This window comes from Gymnodraco acuticeps, unplaced genomic scaffold (assembly GCF_902827175.1).
Source record: "Gymnodraco acuticeps unplaced genomic scaffold, fGymAcu1.1, whole genome shotgun sequence".
NCBI lineage: Eukaryota > Metazoa > Chordata > Actinopteri > Perciformes > Bathydraconidae > Gymnodraco > Gymnodraco acuticeps.
Window position 1 is genome coordinate 168,355 of NW_022990545.1, and position 20,157 is coordinate 188,511.

At 45.2% G+C, this 20,157-nt stretch overlaps 1 protein-coding gene across 1 annotated transcript in view; it reads right to left on the minus strand.

Moving 5' to 3' along the window:
* LOC117553419 (fibrosin-1-like protein) overlaps positions 1 to 20,157 on the minus strand; it is a 391,517-nt gene that overhangs the window by 154,882 nt on the left and 216,478 nt on the right. Inside the window, exons 3-4 of the mRNA XM_034227323.1 lie at positions 13,735 to 13,836; positions 8,312 to 8,347 (exon numbers count right to left, since the gene is read on the minus strand). Of these exons, the coding sequence (XP_034083214.1) occupies positions 8,312 to 8,347; positions 13,735 to 13,836 (138 nt within the window). The remainder of the gene's footprint in view (positions 1 to 8,311; positions 8,348 to 13,734; positions 13,837 to 20,157) is intronic.

The following is a 20,157-nucleotide window of genomic DNA, read 5'->3' on the forward strand; positions in this document are numbered from 1 at the left end:
ACATACTGATATACACCTGAACATCAGCAGGAGAGGACTCTTTAAAGTAGAGACACTACATACTGATATACACCTGAACATCAGCAGGAGAGGACTCTTTAAAGTAGAGACACTACATACTGATATACACCTGAACATCAGCAGGAGAGGACTCTTTAAAGTAGAGACACTACATACTGATATACACCTGAACATCAGCAGGAGAGGACTCTTTAAAGTAGAGACACTACATACTGATATACAACCTGAACATCAGCAGGAGAGGACTCTTTAAAGTAGAGACACTACATACTGATATACACCTGAACATCAGCAGGAGAGGACTATTTAAAGTAGAGACACTACATACTGATATACACCTGAACATCAGCAGGAGAGGACTCTTTAAAGTAGAGACACTACATACTGATATACACCTGAACATCAGCAGGAGAGGACTCTTTAAAGTAGAGACACTACATACTGATATACACCTGAACATCAGCAGGAGAGGACTCTTTAAAGTAGAGACACTACATACTGATATACACTTGAACATCAGCAGGAGAGGACTCTTTAAAGTAGAGACACTACATACTGATATACACCTGAACATCAGCAGGAGATGACTCTTTAAAGTAGAGACACTACATACTGATATATACCTGAACATCAGCAGGAGAGGACTCTTTAAAGTAGAGACACTACATACTGATATACACCTGAACATCAGCAGGAGAGGACTCTTTAAAGTAGAGACACTACATACTGATATACACCTGAACATCAGCAGGAGAGGACTCTTTAAAGTAGAGACACTACATACTACACCTGAACATCAGCAGGAGAGGACTCTTTAAAGTAGAGACACTACATACTGATATACACCTGAACATCAGCAGGAGATGACTCTTTAAGTAGAGACACTACATACTGATATACACCTGAACATCAGCAGGAGAGGACTCTTTAAAAGTAGAGACACTACATACTGATATACACCTGAACATCAGCAGGAGAGGACTCTTTAAAGTAGAGACACTACATACTGATATACACCTGGACATCAGCAGGAGAGGACTCTTTAAAGTAGAGACACTACATACTGATATACACCTGAACATCAGCAGGAGAGGACTATTTAAAGTAGAGACACTACATACTGATATACACCTGAACATCAGCAGGAGAGGACTCTTTAAAGTAGAGACACTACATACTGATATACACCTGAACATCAGCAGGAGAGGACTCTTTAAAGTAGAGACACTACATACTGATATACACCTGAACATCAGCAGGAGAGGACTCTTTAAGTAGAGACACTACATACTGATATACACCTGAACATCAGCAGGAGAGGACTCTTTAAAGTAGAGACACTACATACTACACCTGAACATCAGCAGGAGAGGACTCTTTAAAGTAGAGACACTACATACTGATATACACCTGAACATCAGCAGGAGATGACTCTTTAAAGTAGAGACACTACATACTGATATACACCTGAACATCAGCAGGAGAGGACTCTTTAAAGTAGAGACACTACATACTGATATACACCTGAACATCAGCAGGAGAGGACTCTTTAAAGTAGAGGACACTACATAATGATATACACCTGGACATCAGCAGGAGAGGACTCTTTAAAGTAGAGACACTACATACTGTATACACCTGAAACATCAGCAGGAGAGGACTATTTAAAGTAGAGACACTACATACTGATATACCCTGAACATCAGCAGGAGAGGACTCTTTAAAGTAGAGACACTACATACTGATATACTACCTGAACATCAGCAGGAGAGGACTCTTTAAAGTAGAGACACTACATTACTGATATATACCTGAACATCAGCAAGGAGAGGACTCTTTAAAGTAGACACACTACATACTGATATACACCTGAACATCAGCAGGAGAGGACTCTTTAAAGTCGAGACACTACATACTGATATACACCTGAACATCAGCAGGAGAGGACTCTTTAAAGTAGAGACACTACATACTGATATACACCTGAACATCAGCAGGAGAGGACTCTTTAAAGTAGACACACTACATACTGATATACACCTGAACATCAGCAGGAGAGGACTCTTTAAAGTAGAGACACTACATACTGATATACACCTGAACATCAGCAGGAGAGGACTCTTTAAAGTAGAGACACTACATACTGATATACACCTGAACATCAGCAGGAGAGGACTCTTTAAAGTAGAGGACACTACATACTGATATACACCTGAACATCAGCAGGAGAGGACTCTTTAAAGTAGAGACACTACATACTGATATACACCTGAACATCAGCAGGAGAGGACTCTTTAAAGTAGAGACACTACATGCTGATATACACCTGAACATCAGCAGGAGAGGACTCTTTAAAGTAGAGACACTACATACTGATATACACCTGAACATCAGCAGGAGAGGACTCTTTAAAGTAGAGACACTTCATACTGATATACACCTGAACATCAGCAGGAGAGGACTCTTTAAAGTAGAGACACTATATACTGATATACACCTGAACATCAGCAGGAGAGGACTCTTTAAAGTAGAGACACTACATACTGGTATACACCTGAACATCAGCAGGAGAGGACTCTTTAAAGTAGAGACACTATATACTGATATACAACCTGAACATCAGCAGGAGAGGACTCTTTAAAGTAGAGACACTACATACTGATATACACCTGAACATCAGCAGGAGAGGACTCTTTAAAGTAGAGACACTACATACTGATATATACACCTGAACATCAGCAGGAGAGGACTCTTTAAAGTAGAGACACTACATACTGATATACACCTGAACATCAGCAGGAGAGGACTCTTTAAAGTAGAGACACTACATACTGATATACACCTGAACATCAGCAGGAGAGGACTCTTTAAAGTAGAGACACTACATACTGATATACACCTGAACATCAGCAGGAGAGGACTCTTTAAAGTAGAGACACTACATACTGATACACCTCAAATTGAGCATACTGTCATCTTTAAAGCTCTGTATGCTGACAATGTGGTAGTGACCAAAAATAAAACCTTGCTGCAAAATGAATTCCAAGCATAAAATATCATTTACACCCAATTTCCTCCCGATCGCTGTGTTTAGCATTTAATCCAGTGAATCTGTGTCGTTTTGTTTAATAAAGCATGAAGCTCTTAATGGCTTCTATTATAATTAAGTGACATAATCCTTGTATTCGATAGAGATCTTGTAAAAAGCCTCGTCACTCAGACAGGGGAGTGTATTCGCCACGATGTGGAGGTTGTGAATGTCAAATCAATTTAAGAAAGGCTGTTTAAGAATGCACAAATGACTCTGAGACTGCTCCGTTTGGAGTGTAGACTCATTTACCGTTAAATATGATTATGACAACGCGAGCAGTGGGGGTGGAAATGAAGAACGGGTGTGTCTCAGAGCTGCGAGCAGTCTCAAACAACCCGGCTGAGGTTTAGCTCCCTGACATCACAGAGATAAAGCCTCCCCAAAACAGACTAGTCAGATTATACTGTCACAGACAAAGCTCCATGCTTTTATCGTGCGTGAAAACATGAGCAGGCCTTGGGTGGTTTTAGAAGATGGGGGGTAGACGGAGGCACAATCACTTCATCTGAAAGGAAAGGGAGGTGTGTTGTCTTGTCGCTTAGCGGAAACGCCTCCTCCTCCATACAGTATGCAGCCCAGGGGCAACGGCAGGCTGGGCAGATAGTTTCGCTGAGATTCTTTGACATTTCCCCGTCTCTTGCTGCCCCGTATCTCCCAGGCGCAGAGGGGGGATGTTGGGTTCTTTATCAAGGAGCCCTGAGAGAGGATGATAAATCGCCAGAGCCCGGGCCAATCTCCAGTGCAACAACAAGCAGGTAGCAGAGCAGGAAACAAGGCAGAGATATTGTCTCCCAAACATAGCCCCGGCTGTAATGAAGCCGGCACAAAGCGGACAGCAGAGAGTCGGCCTGATAAACAATTCCATATCCAGTCTTCCTCCCAGAGATAGTGAGTCTCAGTCCTGCTGCTACATATCGCTGCTGGACTCAACGAGCCAGAGATAAGCCCTCACCCCTGAACGGGGGATGAAGGGGGGGGGGGGGTGTGTGTGTGTGTGTGTGTGTGTCTAGAAATGTCAACACCTGGATATACACATGGTGCTCTTATGGGAAAGTAAGTTAAGGTTTGTTATCCACCAGTCCGTTTTTGTAGACATATATATAACACTGTAAGGTATACATTTGTTATGTTCCTAACACTGTTTGTTGTAATTGCATTCAATTTAACTCATTTAGATAACAGAAAATGACTACCAACCACTTCTGGTATGATGCGGTTCATTATGTATTTGTTGTGTAATTGCACATATAAGTACATGTATACTCGGTTTAAGAAATCTTAGATGTGTTGCCCTTTTGAGTCAGAGAGATACATGAAAAGTGAATTATACATAAACACTTGAACTATACTGTATGTTTGCCATACATGTAGATAACCATGCTAAAGGGGCCCTATTGTGCTTTTTGGCTTTTCTCTTTCCTGTAGTGCAGGGCTCTCAACACGTCGGTAGCTCGCGGGCAGCTTTTCAGTAGCTCGCCGCACAATTATCGATTATAGCGTAGTAAGGTTCCTTATTGATTTTTCGGCCGCGGCTGGACAATAACGTTTTTTTATTTTAGAATGTTTTCTGTCACACGAATATCAAATTGGTCGGCGACGCAGAGATCAAGGAACAGACGGATCACCTCCACACACGGACCAGTCTGCTTTCTCCACCAACACCAGTCAGAACCAACAGCAGAATGACCCGCTCTGAATCAGGCTGCGTCGCTGCGGCTCAGACACACAGGGAGGGATTTGTGTTTTTTGAAAAACACCCGTTATCGTCATGTCAGGTTTTTGGTGGATTTAATCAAGTCTTGGATTGCAGAGTATGAATGTCCTCTTGCTATTTTCAGTTGATAAATACTTGTGTGAAGTTTGTGAAGGCAGGAGGAAAGCTTCCGCGATCACCGTCTCCTCTCCGTTCCTCCAAACCCCGCCCCCTCCCTGAAGATAATGGCTGACAGTGACCCGATAGAAACGTTATTATTCACTTAATCACTGATTGAGATATGATGCTAACTTAATCTCATACATTCATGGGATTTATGTAACAGTAAGACAGAGAATGTAAGTGTGCACCCACATGCACTATTTTTGTTTTTATAATGCTGTTGTAAATACTCCTGTTGTCTGCTGTGTTCAGACTTCATGTGTGTGATGCCACATTCAAGACATTCACTGTCTCCTTTTCTTAACAGAAGACCGTTGCTAGAAGCTGCAGCAAGACTGCAGAAGTATTAGTTTTTTGTTTTTGAGGATGGAACAATTTCACACACAGATATAGGGAGGCTAGACCTAAAATTGATTTATTATGGTTTATAATTTAATGTCAAGACGAAGAAGAAGAAGAAAAAGATGGCTGAACTGTTCAGTGTCTGTGGAGATGTCCAAAATAATGTTCAGCTTAAGGCTCAGCAAAACTCACAACATTTCTGGAGCCTTGTAGACCCATAAAACTATAAGAACATTCACCAAGCAGCACTGAACATACTGCTTTATTTGGTTCTACAGACCTTTGTGAAGCAGCTTTTTGTGACATGAATGAAATCTAAATACAGAACAAGACTGACTGATGAACATTTAAATGACTCTATACCTAAGTGGGTACACTTCAGCATACACCTGTATGGTGGACTCCATGCAGCGCCATTCATCTCACTAACTGTACAAACGAGTGAGATGCTTGTAAGGTGGTGATTAAGGACATTTATGTGAATGTTCAGTGATGTACTTACTATGAGGGCCATAATGATATGTGAGACATTGTCGTTTTCTTGGACCTTGATGTGAAGTTAAGATTTTTGATAAGCTTTAGGTATTGCAATTCCACACGTGTACAAATGTATAGCTTAATTCAACTGATGAGTGCTATGTGAATACATGTAAGCGATGTGATGCAAGTAGCTCTTGGCCACTTTCATTTTTTCAAAGTAGCTCTCAGATGAAGAAAGGTTGGAGACCCCTGCTGTAGTGTGTTATAGGTTTATGCGCATGTGAATGGTCTGCAAAGGCTAACATTGCAAAGTCCCCTCTAGAGGGAACTGTATAATACACATCAATGGCCAGTATTTGTATTTATCTAGTTATTTCTTTGACTTATTTGAATCTAACGTAAAATACCCTCAAAACATTCAAATATGGACATTACAACATTTAAAATCCGCAATGAATAGCTTGGTTTGATATATTTGCACCAGCCTGCAGAATCTTGTATCAGTATTTCAGACATACAAAGAAGAGGAGACCGAGAACAAAGGCGTGATGAGGGTCATGTCATGTTCGCAGAATGTGTGCAGATGATGAACTGTGTGCAGCATTGAATGAATGAAACCAGCAGACAATGCATTCTGCCAAATAATGATACTGCAGTATAAAAGTATTTTCTGTTTCCAAACACTCCAATTTCCCTTTCTCATGAGTCTGATAGTAAAGCCCGGAGATTTCCTTTACATTGTGGTGTACACCATTCAAACGAGGCCATTCGAGCCTGGCAGGCTACATAGGAAGGGAGACATATGGAAGCATAAACAAGAAGGAGGCGTTATCTCCCATATATGTAGAAAACAAACTGTCAGGAGATATTTACGTTTTAAATGTCTTACTTCATAGTGACAGATAGCCAGCCCCCATCCGACGACTTGATTTCAGAGCGATGGCGATCAGTGCTAGGGGCCAATCAGAAGAAGGCTGTGGTCGTACTATTGGGGGCCGATGGGACTTCCTATGGCTGTCCCCGCCCTTTTGACCCTTCCCACATCACACACAGCCCTCCACCCACATCCATAACCTCTTCCTGAAGCCATAACGCCGGCCTCCTCCTCCCATACCTACTCAGCCTCTGCCCCGCTGATCCCCTTCTACCCACAACCCCCCTCCGAAACCATCACACTGTAAAGCCTGAAGCACTTACAGATAAGGAGAGACCCCCGGAAATCAAGCGTTCTGCAGCAGAGCAGATTGAGAGTCAGAGCTCAGCACCAGGAGGAGCCCGCAGGCGGCAGATAGCACCATCGCATCGCCCGGGAACAACTTCCTGCCCCTCGAATCCTGGACTTTCCTCTGCTTGCACACTATACCGACGACCCCACAACACCAAGCCCCCTCCACCTCCAATTCTGCCCTCTGACTCCTTCCTTCCTCGTTCGGATGAAGAGAAGGCCTCGCTCCCTGCCAACTCAAACTGACAGCTCGAGCCAAAGGGCTTCCAGAGCTTTTTTGGGAGGTCTTGTTTGTTTTCATCCATCTGTGAGTATGCGGCCGCCGGGGAATAGGAATGTGACATGTTCTATTAAAACAAAATGTAAAAGAAAAAGAAAAAAAGATAGCGCAGAGATCAAGGTCTTCTGAAGTGAAGCTTTGTTCGGCGCTTTATCTGCGGTCCTTTGAGGCAGATTAACGATGACAAACCATTTATAGTTGTTATGTTTGTCGGGGTGATTGCTTCCAAGCTGCAATAAGAACTGCCATATGCCACTCATCAGCTAAAAGTAGCACACTTTAAAGAATGTTCCTCTTATTAGTGCCCCTTTAAGCAAAGGACGACTGCTGTCTCTATTACCCAGAGACGAGACACATCTTCGAAACAATGGGAGGGGTGGAGCGCAACTTTACGGTGTGGAAGAAGCACCGGGGCAAGGCAACAGATGCTATCAACGGATAAAAATAGTCCTGCGCTGACAAATTGTGAGCTAGCGTATGTTTGAAAGGATTGGGCTGACGTTTTCCAAGACATCACTAAATATTCCTCGCGGGCACTTTTCCCTTGAAGAACACATGTTACTGACTCACTAGCTGTTTCAGACACATCATTAGACATGTTTAACTGCTAAAGTTGTAAATGTAGACGCGGTTCTGTGGCGCTGAGGCATTGTTTTTATTGCTTAGCCTTAAAGAGGCTTTCAGGCATATTGTCGTATATGAGCAAAAGGCTCCATTGACAGTCACTGGAGGAAGACATAAAACTCTGACAGCCAAACTGCAGCACCGGCGGACAGCGTTGATCGATGCCAATAAAACGAGGATCTTTTTTCGACAAGGTAGCGCAGGACACCTTCCCGCAATTTAATCAGTCAGCCAGAATTAATGTTCCTAATATCATGATTTCTCCATTACTCTATTTAACATAATTAAAATGTCGAGCGCCGGGGCCATAAAGCGGGTCGTTGGAGATTGTAATTCTGCCGTAAAGCCATGAAGCATGAAAATGCCACTTACCGAGTAGCCGCGGCCTGACAGCGAGTGAGGGGAGCTCTGTGGGGAAAGAGAGGAGAACAGGGATGACCTTTAAGGAGCGTTTCACTCGCTGACACAGACATGATGAAGCAGCGCCGCTTTAATATCAATATTCACGTTAACCTTTTACCCGCCCCGCCATGTACCCCACGCCTGCACACATCACTCCCGCACACTCTGGCCTCAGCCATGGGGGTAGCTGAGCAGCTCCCGATCTAAAAATAAATCACTCACGTCCTGTGGGGGACTTCATTGAGTCCTCAAAGAAATACACTGTGTAAAACCTGAACTATTTGGTAAAATTATAGTGAAAATTGTGAAAAATTGTCATTGGAGCATTTAAAGCAAAGTGTAAGGTGCATTTGCAGTGCTTAAAACATGATTTAGCGACCCAAGCTCACATCTTTACATATATAAGCTACTTTGGTCTATGGCGCAAAACATACTAGTCTCACAATAACCCCCTAACTCATTTGTAATGGCCCTTCGATGTCACATGACAGGGTCTATGCAGGAATCCTGAAGTCAGACCTTTTAAGACCTTTTTTAAGACCCTTTCCGTACATTTTAAGACCTCATCGCCACTTTGAGTTCTAACCGGTTACCTTGGCGACACACTTTACCTCACATTGACTATATACAGTATTGATTGTCCTTCCTCCTTATCTTCCAACCATTTGGATGCAGACTTGCATTTCCCCATAACGATGTTGCTTAGCAACCGGCGTAAACTGACCTTTGCGCTATCAAGCAGTGAGCGTGCGATGTCCTGTTCAGATGACGTCAAACCCAACGGGATGCCATAAATAAACTACACAGAATCACACTACACACCTAGGCCATGATTACATTCAGGCAGACTGTAGAATACAACCTCTTTGGACCATTCATATACTTATTGAAAACAAGCTACAAAATGTAAAACCTTGGAAAATGCGGTTTAATACTTTTTAATAGCCTTAATTTTCGCTAAATTGATTTATCAACTTTTAATACTTTTTAAGACCCCGCGGACCCCCTGCATAATCATGGTCAATGAAAATAACAAAAATGCTATGAACGCTGCTATCGCTTAAACCATCTTCTTAAACAAAAAAAACCTGAGACAATTTCCATTGTAACTATCAAACTAAACACCTTACAACACTGAACAAAGATTCTTGCAAAAAATGTCATCAAAGCAAAAGTTTCCTAAAGTACAGAATTTTCCAGCTTTGTTGTTTTTTTCTGACCAAAACTGTGCCATTACAAATGAACAGGGGGGAAATCGAGATTTTCGGACAATGATGCCGATTGTCGTAGTGGCCGAACAGCGGTTCTTTAAGTGTCAGTCCGTGAATATATTGGACCTATTGACTTACATGGGGATCCACCCAGTACAAGCACTTGAATAGCCTGAATCGTTACATTACATTACCTGTAACTTGTTAGACGCTTTTATCCAAAGCGACTTACATACTTAATACTGTGGGCAATCCCCACAGGAGCACTTTGGGGTAAAGCCGACATGCTGACTGCAGTGGGGTTTGAACCTGACCCGAACACCAACGCACAACCCACTGCACCACACGCCTCTCACATGCCACATATATACATTTCTGGGGAAAATACGTAGCCATTTTACAATTTTCGAGGTGTTATTTGGAAGCTACTACGTTTACGCTGTGGATTAACGTAGCAAATACACGTTACGATGTGAACCTGAGTCCGAGTTAATGACCTTATAATCGTTGATGGCTAAAAACGAGTCAGATTGTTTTAAATACAGGTTATAGATTGAAGTGCCGCTCACTATTTATTTGTTTGAATTGCTTCTGCGCCTTTAAGAGTGCCATCTGACATTGATAGACACATGGGAGTAAATCCATCACCTGCACACGTAGACGAACTGATAACACATATAAAACCTTGATAGAAAAATGATTGTGTTGAGAGTGAGTAGCAGCTTATGAACGCTGCTAGCCCAAAAATAATGGCTTCTCTTCTTTTTCCATCTCATAATTTCCCGGCATTTGTTTTGCAAGAGCATCAACAGGCAAGACATCCTTTCCAAAATGCTTTATATTCTTTCAGGCAAAAATATATTACGTGTTGTTCACGCTATGAGGGCAATGCATCTTAAAATGCAATCTTACAATATAAGCTGTTTTATTTAAAAATGATGTCAGCCGCATTCTGCAAACAAGCGTTCTTCATTTTGAATCAGCCCCGATAAATATCTTTTTATGCGTTTAGGGAGGTATTTTGGGCCGTCAGACTCCTCCTGTGTCTCTAATGCAGTCCTCTGAACGCTGAACAAGAGCAGGATGGAGACTGAATAAGCTTACGTTTTGTTCTGTCCGTCAGAGCCCAGCACGAATACCAATCTCCAAATCCCTCCCTCCACTTCCACTTTTCACTTCTTTTATTCTCCTGTCTAGATTGGCAATTTCTCCCCCCCTGGTCTCGGGAGGGGACTTTTCTGCTAGACCAATTTCATCCATAGGTCCACCTTCAATCCGAGCGTCCTCCCCCACACCTTCGCCGCCACCTCTCTTGTTTTGCACCCTCCCGACACCCCTCATCCTTTCTCCCACACCTGCTCTAAGGCCTCGGCCCTCATCAACGCCTCTCTGCCCTCTGATTCGCAGGACGCCTCCCGCCGTGACGATTAGGGAGGAGTCCCGCCGCGAACCGGAAAGCAGGCTCTGCGGGAATGAAAAGGCTATTCCCACTCTGCTCAACCTCTCTGAAACCACCACGAGCAGAGAGAGGGAGAGGGGAGCACAGTCTGGGGACACAAAGGGGCCAAAAGTGTGTACAAGTGAGAATGTGGCATGTTGTCTGTGAGTGTGCATGTTGTGAGTGCACTTACATGTGCGTATGGGCATAGGTGGTGGGAGGCCAAGGCCATTTGGAATTAGCCTTACTATGTAGAGTTCATTCAACTTGGAGCATTCTGAGCAGAAAGAGAGGCTTATTTAAATGATAATGAGGGACAATCCATTGGATTTAGTGCCAGTGAAGGGAGGAAAAAGAGGGGAGGGAAAGAGGGGGGGATCCATTAAAACGCCAGCGGTTCATAAGCCATAGGGTCGGCATCCAGCTAAACACTCTCTCTTAAAAGCCATTATACATGGCTCTCAATGGATTTCTGCAGCGCTTAGGACTTCAAAAGGATTTAAAAACCCGCCCCAGAGAGGGAGTGTGGGGGAGGGAGCAGTGCGTGTGTGTGTGTGTGTGTGTGTGTGTGTGTGTGTGTGTGTGTGTGTGTGTGTGTGTGTGTGTGTGTGTGTGTGTGTGTGTGTGTGTGTGTGTGAGTGTGTGATGGCAAGAGGGATGGGGCGGATGCTGGCGGCATTTAAGGGTTAACTAAACAGCCCCGGAGAAGAGAAATGTTGCTAAATCCGCCCCCTAATCCTCTCCCCATTTCCATGCCCCCTCCTCCACTCGGCTCACTGAAAAAAGGAGAGTAAAAAGAAAATCACGGCGACAAGAGGGGAGGGTCCGGTCCATCTTCTCCCAACCCAGACTATTGGTTTTTGTGGATGAAGGAAGCCCAAGAGGGGAGCCATTCAGAGCGCGATGGAGCGTGACGAAGGGAAGAGATGCATGTGAGGCCGATCAGGTGCTGGGTGGGTGGGTGTGGGTGGGAACAGGAGGGTGTCGGCACCACCACTGTTGCCCTCTCCTCCGCAGGACACAGATGAAGTGGAACCCCCCCCCCCCCCCCCCTTCTCATCCTCCACCACCTCATATTTCCCTAATCCCTGTGTGGCTTAGTGCCGGGGCCCCGCTGCACCGCAGGCACAATTACCTAGTCAAAATAAACAGATAAAGACCCGACCATGGCAATGAACAAACAGCTTCCCCTGCAATTCTGTTTTGGTTTTTTTTCCAAACCCTGTGCTCCCAAATTGATGCATGACTGTTTTTAGAGGCGGGCAGGCGGGTGCGTCCACATTTGTCTCTATTTCCTTTGGCAGTAAGACAAGAGGAATCCATTTTACTCGTCGGCATCATTAGTTAAGAGCTTTTAAAAGCCGGGGAGCCACTTTGATGTGGTGGAGCGTGTTTTACGGAAACATTTGCGGTGCTTTCACTGCGGTGGCGGAGACTTCACGGAGCTGGAAAAATAAGAAATATAGAGGAAATCTCGCTGTGTGAAGGCCTGGAATACAACAGCCCGCGGAGAGACGGACAGACGGACACAAAAGAGGTGTATGAAGGTGAGAGGGAGAGACAGAGATGCCGCGGTTACAGCGATCAGCGTCTGTGCACCATTTATTTGGCAGCAGATTAGAGAGACATGCCACATCTAACACCGTCGGCGATTACAGCGTGCAATTTTCAACAGTGCCCCCCCCCCCCTACTCTATCACCGCAACCACCATCACTCTCTCCCCCCCCCTTCTTCTGTGCTTGTCGTATATCCCTGTCAGAGCTGTCAACCGGCGTCGGTCTTTTATCTGACAAGCCCGCCTCTTCCCCCTGACTTTTTCATTAAAAGACAGCCTTTTACACAGATTCAGGAGGAAGAGTGCGAGAGGAAGAGGGGGGACAGAGCACCAGAGAAACAGAACAGCAGGGAGTAGAATAAAGAGGAAGGAGATGGGAAAAATTAGGCTGGCTGATTTTGTTCTTACTCCAATCAAGCTGGATTTGCAATTGGAGTGCTGAATGGCTTAAAACAATGTATTTAATAAGTTCATTTAAATCCCTTTCCTCTACCATTGCTGTAAAAAGCAGCTTTCCTTCCCCTTCTTTCTCTCCCTCTCCTCCTGCTGCTTTCGTCAGCTAAATGAACAGTCTGATTGAATTTGGTTGAGTTTGGGAGGTCTGCTTGACAGGCATTAGTTAGGAAGCATATTTCTACATTCATTTAAAATGAGCCGCTTGGGATTTTTGCATAAATTCTCATTACTTCCCCCTGTATCTAAATTGCATTATTTCATCCCTTATGCTGCGCCGATGCCATGGCCTCCATTTTCCTTCGCCACTGACTCTTCCTCTAAATGGGTTAGCATATGGATGCCGGCACGGCGGCGATAATTGGAGCGCTTTCTTTAACTCGTTCCAGTCCGGGGTCGTGGAGGTCAGCCCACACCTGGCTGAACTGCGTTAGGTCATGTCTATATTTAACCGTGCAATGCTTAAATAATGCCAGGCCAACAAGGTGCTGCTGTGTGACTGGCTTAACCATTTCCTGTCTGTGTGCTACCAGCCAACCATCACATAGGGGATTTATGAGGTGATACCTGGAAACAGCAGGAACTACTGCACCTCTCTGATCTCAGCCTCAATGTTGCTGTCGCCCGCCCACTCTCTATTTCCAACCTCCCCCCCTCCTCGGCCTGTGAAAGTGGATATTCCTGCCCGCTGTCGGAGGTCCGTGGAGAGGGGAAAGGTCTCGTCCGACGACTTACCTCGATGAGCTGCTCCTTGGAGTTGCTCCTGTGCGGTCGGCTCAGCTCCTTCACCGCCTCGTCCTCGCTCACTTTGACCGGACGTAGCGTTAAAGGCTTGATCTGTAGGGGACACAGGAAAAAGGACATCTTAAAATCACGCCCTTGTATCATGAACCACATTACTATGTTCATTATTAAGCAATATTCAAAGTATGTAATTCTGGTTTTTGTGTCAGAGTTTTATTTAAAAGCTGGCTGGATACATAAATAAAATACAAGGTATTTTAACGGCTTGATCTGCAGGGGACACAGGACATCTTAAAATCGTGTCCTTGCATCATGAACCACATTACTGTGTTCATTATTAAGCAATATACCCTGTCAGGCATTGAAGAGGTATTATCCTAAAAGCTGCTCTGATAGAACTGTAAATCACTGCTGACTGGCTTCTTACCTTAATACCAAGGCAAGGAGAAAGATTCAAACTGTTATATATTAAAAGACCATAGGCCAAAGTCGAGTGCTAGTTTCTTACAGATGACATGAACAACATAGTCTTTTCTTTTGGGAACTTTGTCAATGGCTGCACAGAACTCGAAGAGGACAATATGGTTTTACGCTATCATAATTATTGAATTATTCAAATCGAATATACTCTGATACCACTATACCAATAAAGCGTTTTAAAAGTAGGTTATTCTGGTTTCTGAGTCAGAATCTTGTTTTTTTTAATATCATATTTATTGGAATTTAACATCTCTGTAAAAACTGGCTGGATATATAAATACAATTAAAGCTATTTTATGACCTTTGTTTGTAATTATTAACTATACATTGTATTGGTAGTAAAAGTGTGTAATTACATCTTGTTGGATTTTGTGTTCGACCTAATGATTCTGTAAAGGGTAACATTCTTGATTGTTGATTATAACAGACTAGTTGTTGTTTTTGTGTATGTTGTGCAAATAATGCGAACATTTGTTTGACTGTTTATGAGTGGGCCCAAGAAAGAATAGCCAATGCTAATGCTAGTGCTCAAAGTAGTCCTAATAAAGACACAAAGAAGGATCTACATACTCCACAAGTAGGGCATCTATGCATAACAATACAGTGCAGCTACAAAGGATACAACTGGATGTTAGTGGGCTCCCTCTATTCTCAACCTGAGGGAAACACAAAGTCAGTGTGATGACTCAGCTTGGTGTCAGTTTGTGCTTTGGCTAAATGCAAAGCATTAAATACAACTGGCTGTAGCAAAAACACCTGCGACACCAAACCTCAACCCACTGCTGCGTGTGAAGATATACCATACTGTAGTTGTTGTGCATTTCTTTTATGTACTCTGTTGAGTATTGACATCTGTTTATCAATGTTATTTTACTATTACAAAACCACCTCCTATACATATAGCTTAGGTAAGACAGACTATCCTCCCAGAACATATTTAGCATTATGCTAATGCGATAATAAGACACAAACACATCATTAGGTTGGCAACGAGCTAGAAGTATTGTTTTAATTGCTCGCCTTATCCTCCACACAGAAATATAAAATGTTCCTAAATATGAACCAGTAAAACCGTAGAACCGCAAAAAACGGATTTACTGCTGATTTCTTTTAAAATTCAAAATCCAGTCCGAATTCAAAGCTACGGCACATTCATTTGACCACAGCTCTTTAGGTCATCACAAAGGCATTATGAACTGGAAGAAGACAACGCTGAACGAACAATATTTCCAAACCATTCAGAGAATTAAAGATCATGCTTTTGTTTTCTGGTCTTAATATAATAATAAAAGTTCTGGTATCGGTACACATAATAGCTATAGGTGGTTTGAATGTACACGTGGCAGTATTTGCCACCCATATCACAGGAACCCTGATCTAATCCTGGATAGCTTGGTGTTTTGCAGGGCATCAAGACCCACAGTTGGCATGCATTCAAATTCCCAGCCAGATGGGAGGTTGGCGAGCTCAGCCAGGAAGACGATGAGGTGGTGAAGCAGCAGCCAATCACAGAGTCCCGTGCTGCTTCGCCACCTTGGAGTACAGTGGCGATGGCCGCGGGGTGTAATCCATTCGACTATCAGTTTGTATGTAGCAGCTCCCCTGGTGGCGCACGGTGGCTGGCCCCCGTCTCCTGATCTCCACTGTAATTTAAGCAGATCACTGCTACAATTAACCTTTCCCGGTAAATATCAATTATGGCCCCCGGCTGGTTTAGAATTAAAAGGGTCATCAGCTAATCTGACAGGTCGTGTACGCTACCACCTGGCTGGGAGGGAGGCGAGAGTGTTTGCCTACCCTCGTGCCCACCAGCTCACATGCCAAGTCGACACAATTCCCTTTTAATTACCCTGGGCAGCCATGCTGATTGGCCAAGGGGCATTAGCAGTGCGCTGAGGTCAACAGTGACAGGACAGGGGTGGGGAGGAAGAGGAGGAGGAGGAGGAGGAGGAGGAGGGAGCCGGCACCAAGCAATCATGGTGTAGAGATGGAAGGAAGAGAAACCTGGCAGGTGGGCCTAATCAGGTTTGACTTCCACCTCCACATGCCTCTCCCTCTGCCTCTCGCGCTCTCTAGCTGTCAGCCTAATCACTCCTTGAATCTCAAAATAGATGGTGGCCTTTTTTGATTTCCTTCCCTCACAAAGAGAGCAGCCCTTCTCTGCAGGCAGGCATGCAGGCAGCGACAGAGGTACAGTCGCCGTCAAGTCCCCGTCAAGTGCAGCCGTTGATTACTTTGTTTACCCAGCATCAGTGTTGCTGACAAATTCCTGAAGGCGCCCGAAGTGTTTCCGTCTCCTCCAGGACCCGCGGCTGCATTAGCCAGTCAGCAATCAACTCAGCTATTGATCAGAGCACAGCGTCTAATTAGCCGTCGAGGTTAATGATGAAGCGCGCGAGGAACACTCCCCGAGCCGCTGATCAACGGGACAGGAGAGCAATTGATCTAGGCGGAAATTCACCAACTCTGACAAAAGATTGGCAACGCTGACGGCCTGTGATTAAGGCAGGGACTAATTTCCTGTCTGGGGAGGTGTTTAATTGGCCCTAAGCTCCCAACTGTACAGCTTTCATGTGTTGTTTTTTTCTTTTGTGTGTACTCATTAATGTTAAAGGACAAGTTAGCGAGCTACAGGGCTAATGGTCTCTGCTGAGATCTGATTGGTTGCGAGAGGTGACAGAGTTCAAGGTCGTAATGCCTTTTCCACTATGCTTGAGGTCATTTTGAGGGAAAACCTTGAGGAGTTCTTGGGCAACTGTGAGGTTTTTTTGTGTTGATTTAGTTTGTCCACATTGAAGAATCGACCCATGCAGTACTGGGACAAGGTTAATCAGGTTGAAGCAGTAAGTAATGTGGTTAATCTGTGTGGGGGGGGGAAGGACCGAGGGGGTTCGACTTAAGACGACAGATAGAAGAGACGTGGAAAAACATAGCTAAGTAATGGCCTGTGTTTCACATGAATAATGTACTGGAAATTAGCTCCATTAGTCTCGGTATTGAACATGTCTGCAGTCCCTCTCTAGAGGCCGCCGCTCGGTGCTCTTTAATTATCTTCAAAGAGCCCTCCAGCATCTTAATTTCCCCCCAAGTTGAGTAGTGCCGACTTGGGTCTCCTCATTTATACTACTCTAACCCTGTGAAGTCACACAGCCCGCACTACTTAGAAAAGGCTAGTCAAGTCGATGGAGGCAGTAGTAGTTAACATGGACTCATGCTAGGCTAGGCTAACTCTCCTCTTATTTTCACTCTCCCTGCAGTGCGTGCCTCTCAGCAGCCTGTCAGCAGGGGTGATGCTTTGTTGTCTTGCTCCTTTGATCCTACCTCCTTCACCTTGCAGGGGTTTTCAGGAGGATGGGGGGGGGGGGGGGGGGCGGCATCGAATGGCTACCCAGTCTCCCTCCTTGAATAAGAGAAGCTGTTAGTCCTGACCTGGCTTTTCCTCTCCTCGCTCCGGCCCCTCGTCTCCCCCTCGCCTGCCGTCACCTGTCAGCAGCGCTCAGGGAGGCAGTGCTTCAGCCTTGTCCCGGTGTCAATCCTTATTACCCCAGGACCCTGGACCTTGGCCCCTGCCCGCCCCCTTTTCTTTACAGCTGCCTTGATGCTCTTCTTCTCAGCATAACCGCGCTCCAATATCTGCTCTATGGGCTTCCCATGCGCAGCGCGGGAGGAGAAGAGGGGCAAAACAGGGAGGGGAGGGCTGGAAAGGACGAATACAGATCCTTCCTCTAATTTGTTCTGAAAAGTGTCCTGCGCAAAGGACCCTCACCCCCATTAACCCAGCGACAGGCTGCTACCGCTGCTCAGGGAGGCATCAGCAGTGTGTGTGTGTGTGTGTGTGTGTGTGTGTGAGGGGGGCTCGGTAGTGCGTCGGGCACCTCGGCGCTCAGTGCCCGGCTCCGGCACCGGCTCAATCTATCGGCTCATTATCCCCCCCGCCCAGTCTGGGGTGCAGACAAGTGCACTTTAGGGCCACAGGCCAAATTGATTCATCTGCCTTCATTTTCTTCAGGCTCAGAAGTGGCAGCTGCTCAGAGGCAGGGGGAAGGAGCTTTAAGATGGTGAGAGACAGAGCGAGGAGAGAGGGAAGAAGAGAAGGAGCGATTCTGGGATGGAGTGAGGCGAAGGAGGGAGGCTTCAAGAGAAGGAGGTGTTCTTGGCTTTGTTCCTCTTCCATTACTCATTTCACTTTTCTTCCTCGTCCTCTCTCTCTCTCACTTTACAGAACAACCAACACCTCCCTCCCTTGAAATAGCTATCAAGAAATGCACTCACTCCCCCTCCAAGTCCCAAGTTGGAAATTAGCCCAAGGACAAGCTAGTGGATTTACTACGGGGAGAGCAAATGGATTTTTGCTTTTATTTTGACGAGTCCCAGTGTATCCATTAAGCCTTTTAATCATACATTATTCATAGAGCTCGCCTCATAATAAATGACCACATAAAAGAGGTACACATATTACACAAGGCCTAAAACGCCCCCATAACTCTCTCCCCGAGTGCACTCAGTGCCACGGCACATTTGTAAGCTGGTTCAGGAATATGAGCCTGTGAAATCGCAGAGAGATGGTGTTTCGGTTCCAAGTGTGACACCAGGACACGACCGGAGTCAGCAAATTAAAAGCAACATAAACGGGGCAGAGCAAACAAATTAGAGGGCGTGACCCCTCCGTCGTTCTGCATGTGTCCTGTGCACAGAATGGTACAAGGCTACACGGTGTAAAGCTAACGGGGGTGGCCGCCCAGCATTGTAACAAAGCAATCAACCTGAAAGCGGAGCCACTTCCTGGGCCTAATTCCCAGCCAACGCCGGCCTCAGGAGAGCCTGGGTGTCCCGCAGGGGCCCGTCTGGAACAGATGAACTGGGGAGAGAAGCGCTCCCTGTGGGCCAGGGTCTCTCCAATCACTCTCACCATATGCCTCCTGGGGGAGTGAGGGAACAAGGCAAGAGAGGAGGAAAAAGGGGGGAGGAAAAGGGGGGAAGGGAGGTGCACCTGCTCCAAAATACAAATCTATTCCTCAGCACCTGTCCCGAGGGTTCACACACACACACACACACACACACACACACACACACACACACACACACACACACACACACACACACACACACACACACACACACACACACACCACACACACACACACACACACACACACACCACACACACACACACACACACACACACACACACACACACACACACACACACACACACACACACACACACACACACACACACACACACACACACACACACACCACACACACACACACACACACACACACACACACACACACACACCTGTCAGCCAGGACCATAGGAACAGTATCTGCACTGATAAGCACAAGGCCTTACAGCTAAACCCCCCACCCACCCCCTCCTCTCCCCCAACTCCCACTCCCCACTCCAAGGCAAGCATTTCTCAGAGCTACCAACAACAATTAGGCCGATGATGTCGAAATGCTAATGATGTTATTGGAAGGAAAGCAAGGGACCGGATGCAGTGGATGTTTGCTTTGCTCTTCATCGCTGGAGCCGACATTATGCAGATATCCCTCCTCTCTTGTTGCTCCGCAGGAAATGCAAAGCTTTGATTTCTGTGTACACTATTAGCGTTGAAAGCAGTGAGCGCGTTTCGCAAGAGATTTATGCATGCTAACAAGAGAAATTCAAATGGCGTTCACTTCGGAGGATGTACTGTAACTCTTTGTCTACTCGATGTGATTATTTGCAAGTCAAAGTTCACTTTGACTTTCAAAAGAGAGGGCGCATTCAAAGTGGCAGTACAACAACTTCAGGTTTTGGTGCAGGCCACTGGAAAAGCCACATGGCAGTGGTCTGCAAAGCCTACTGGGGATTCAGAGGAAACACTTTGTATTCTGTCATTTCCAAGTATGTACATTGATGCTGTAATTGTTTCAGCAGAGCTTTTA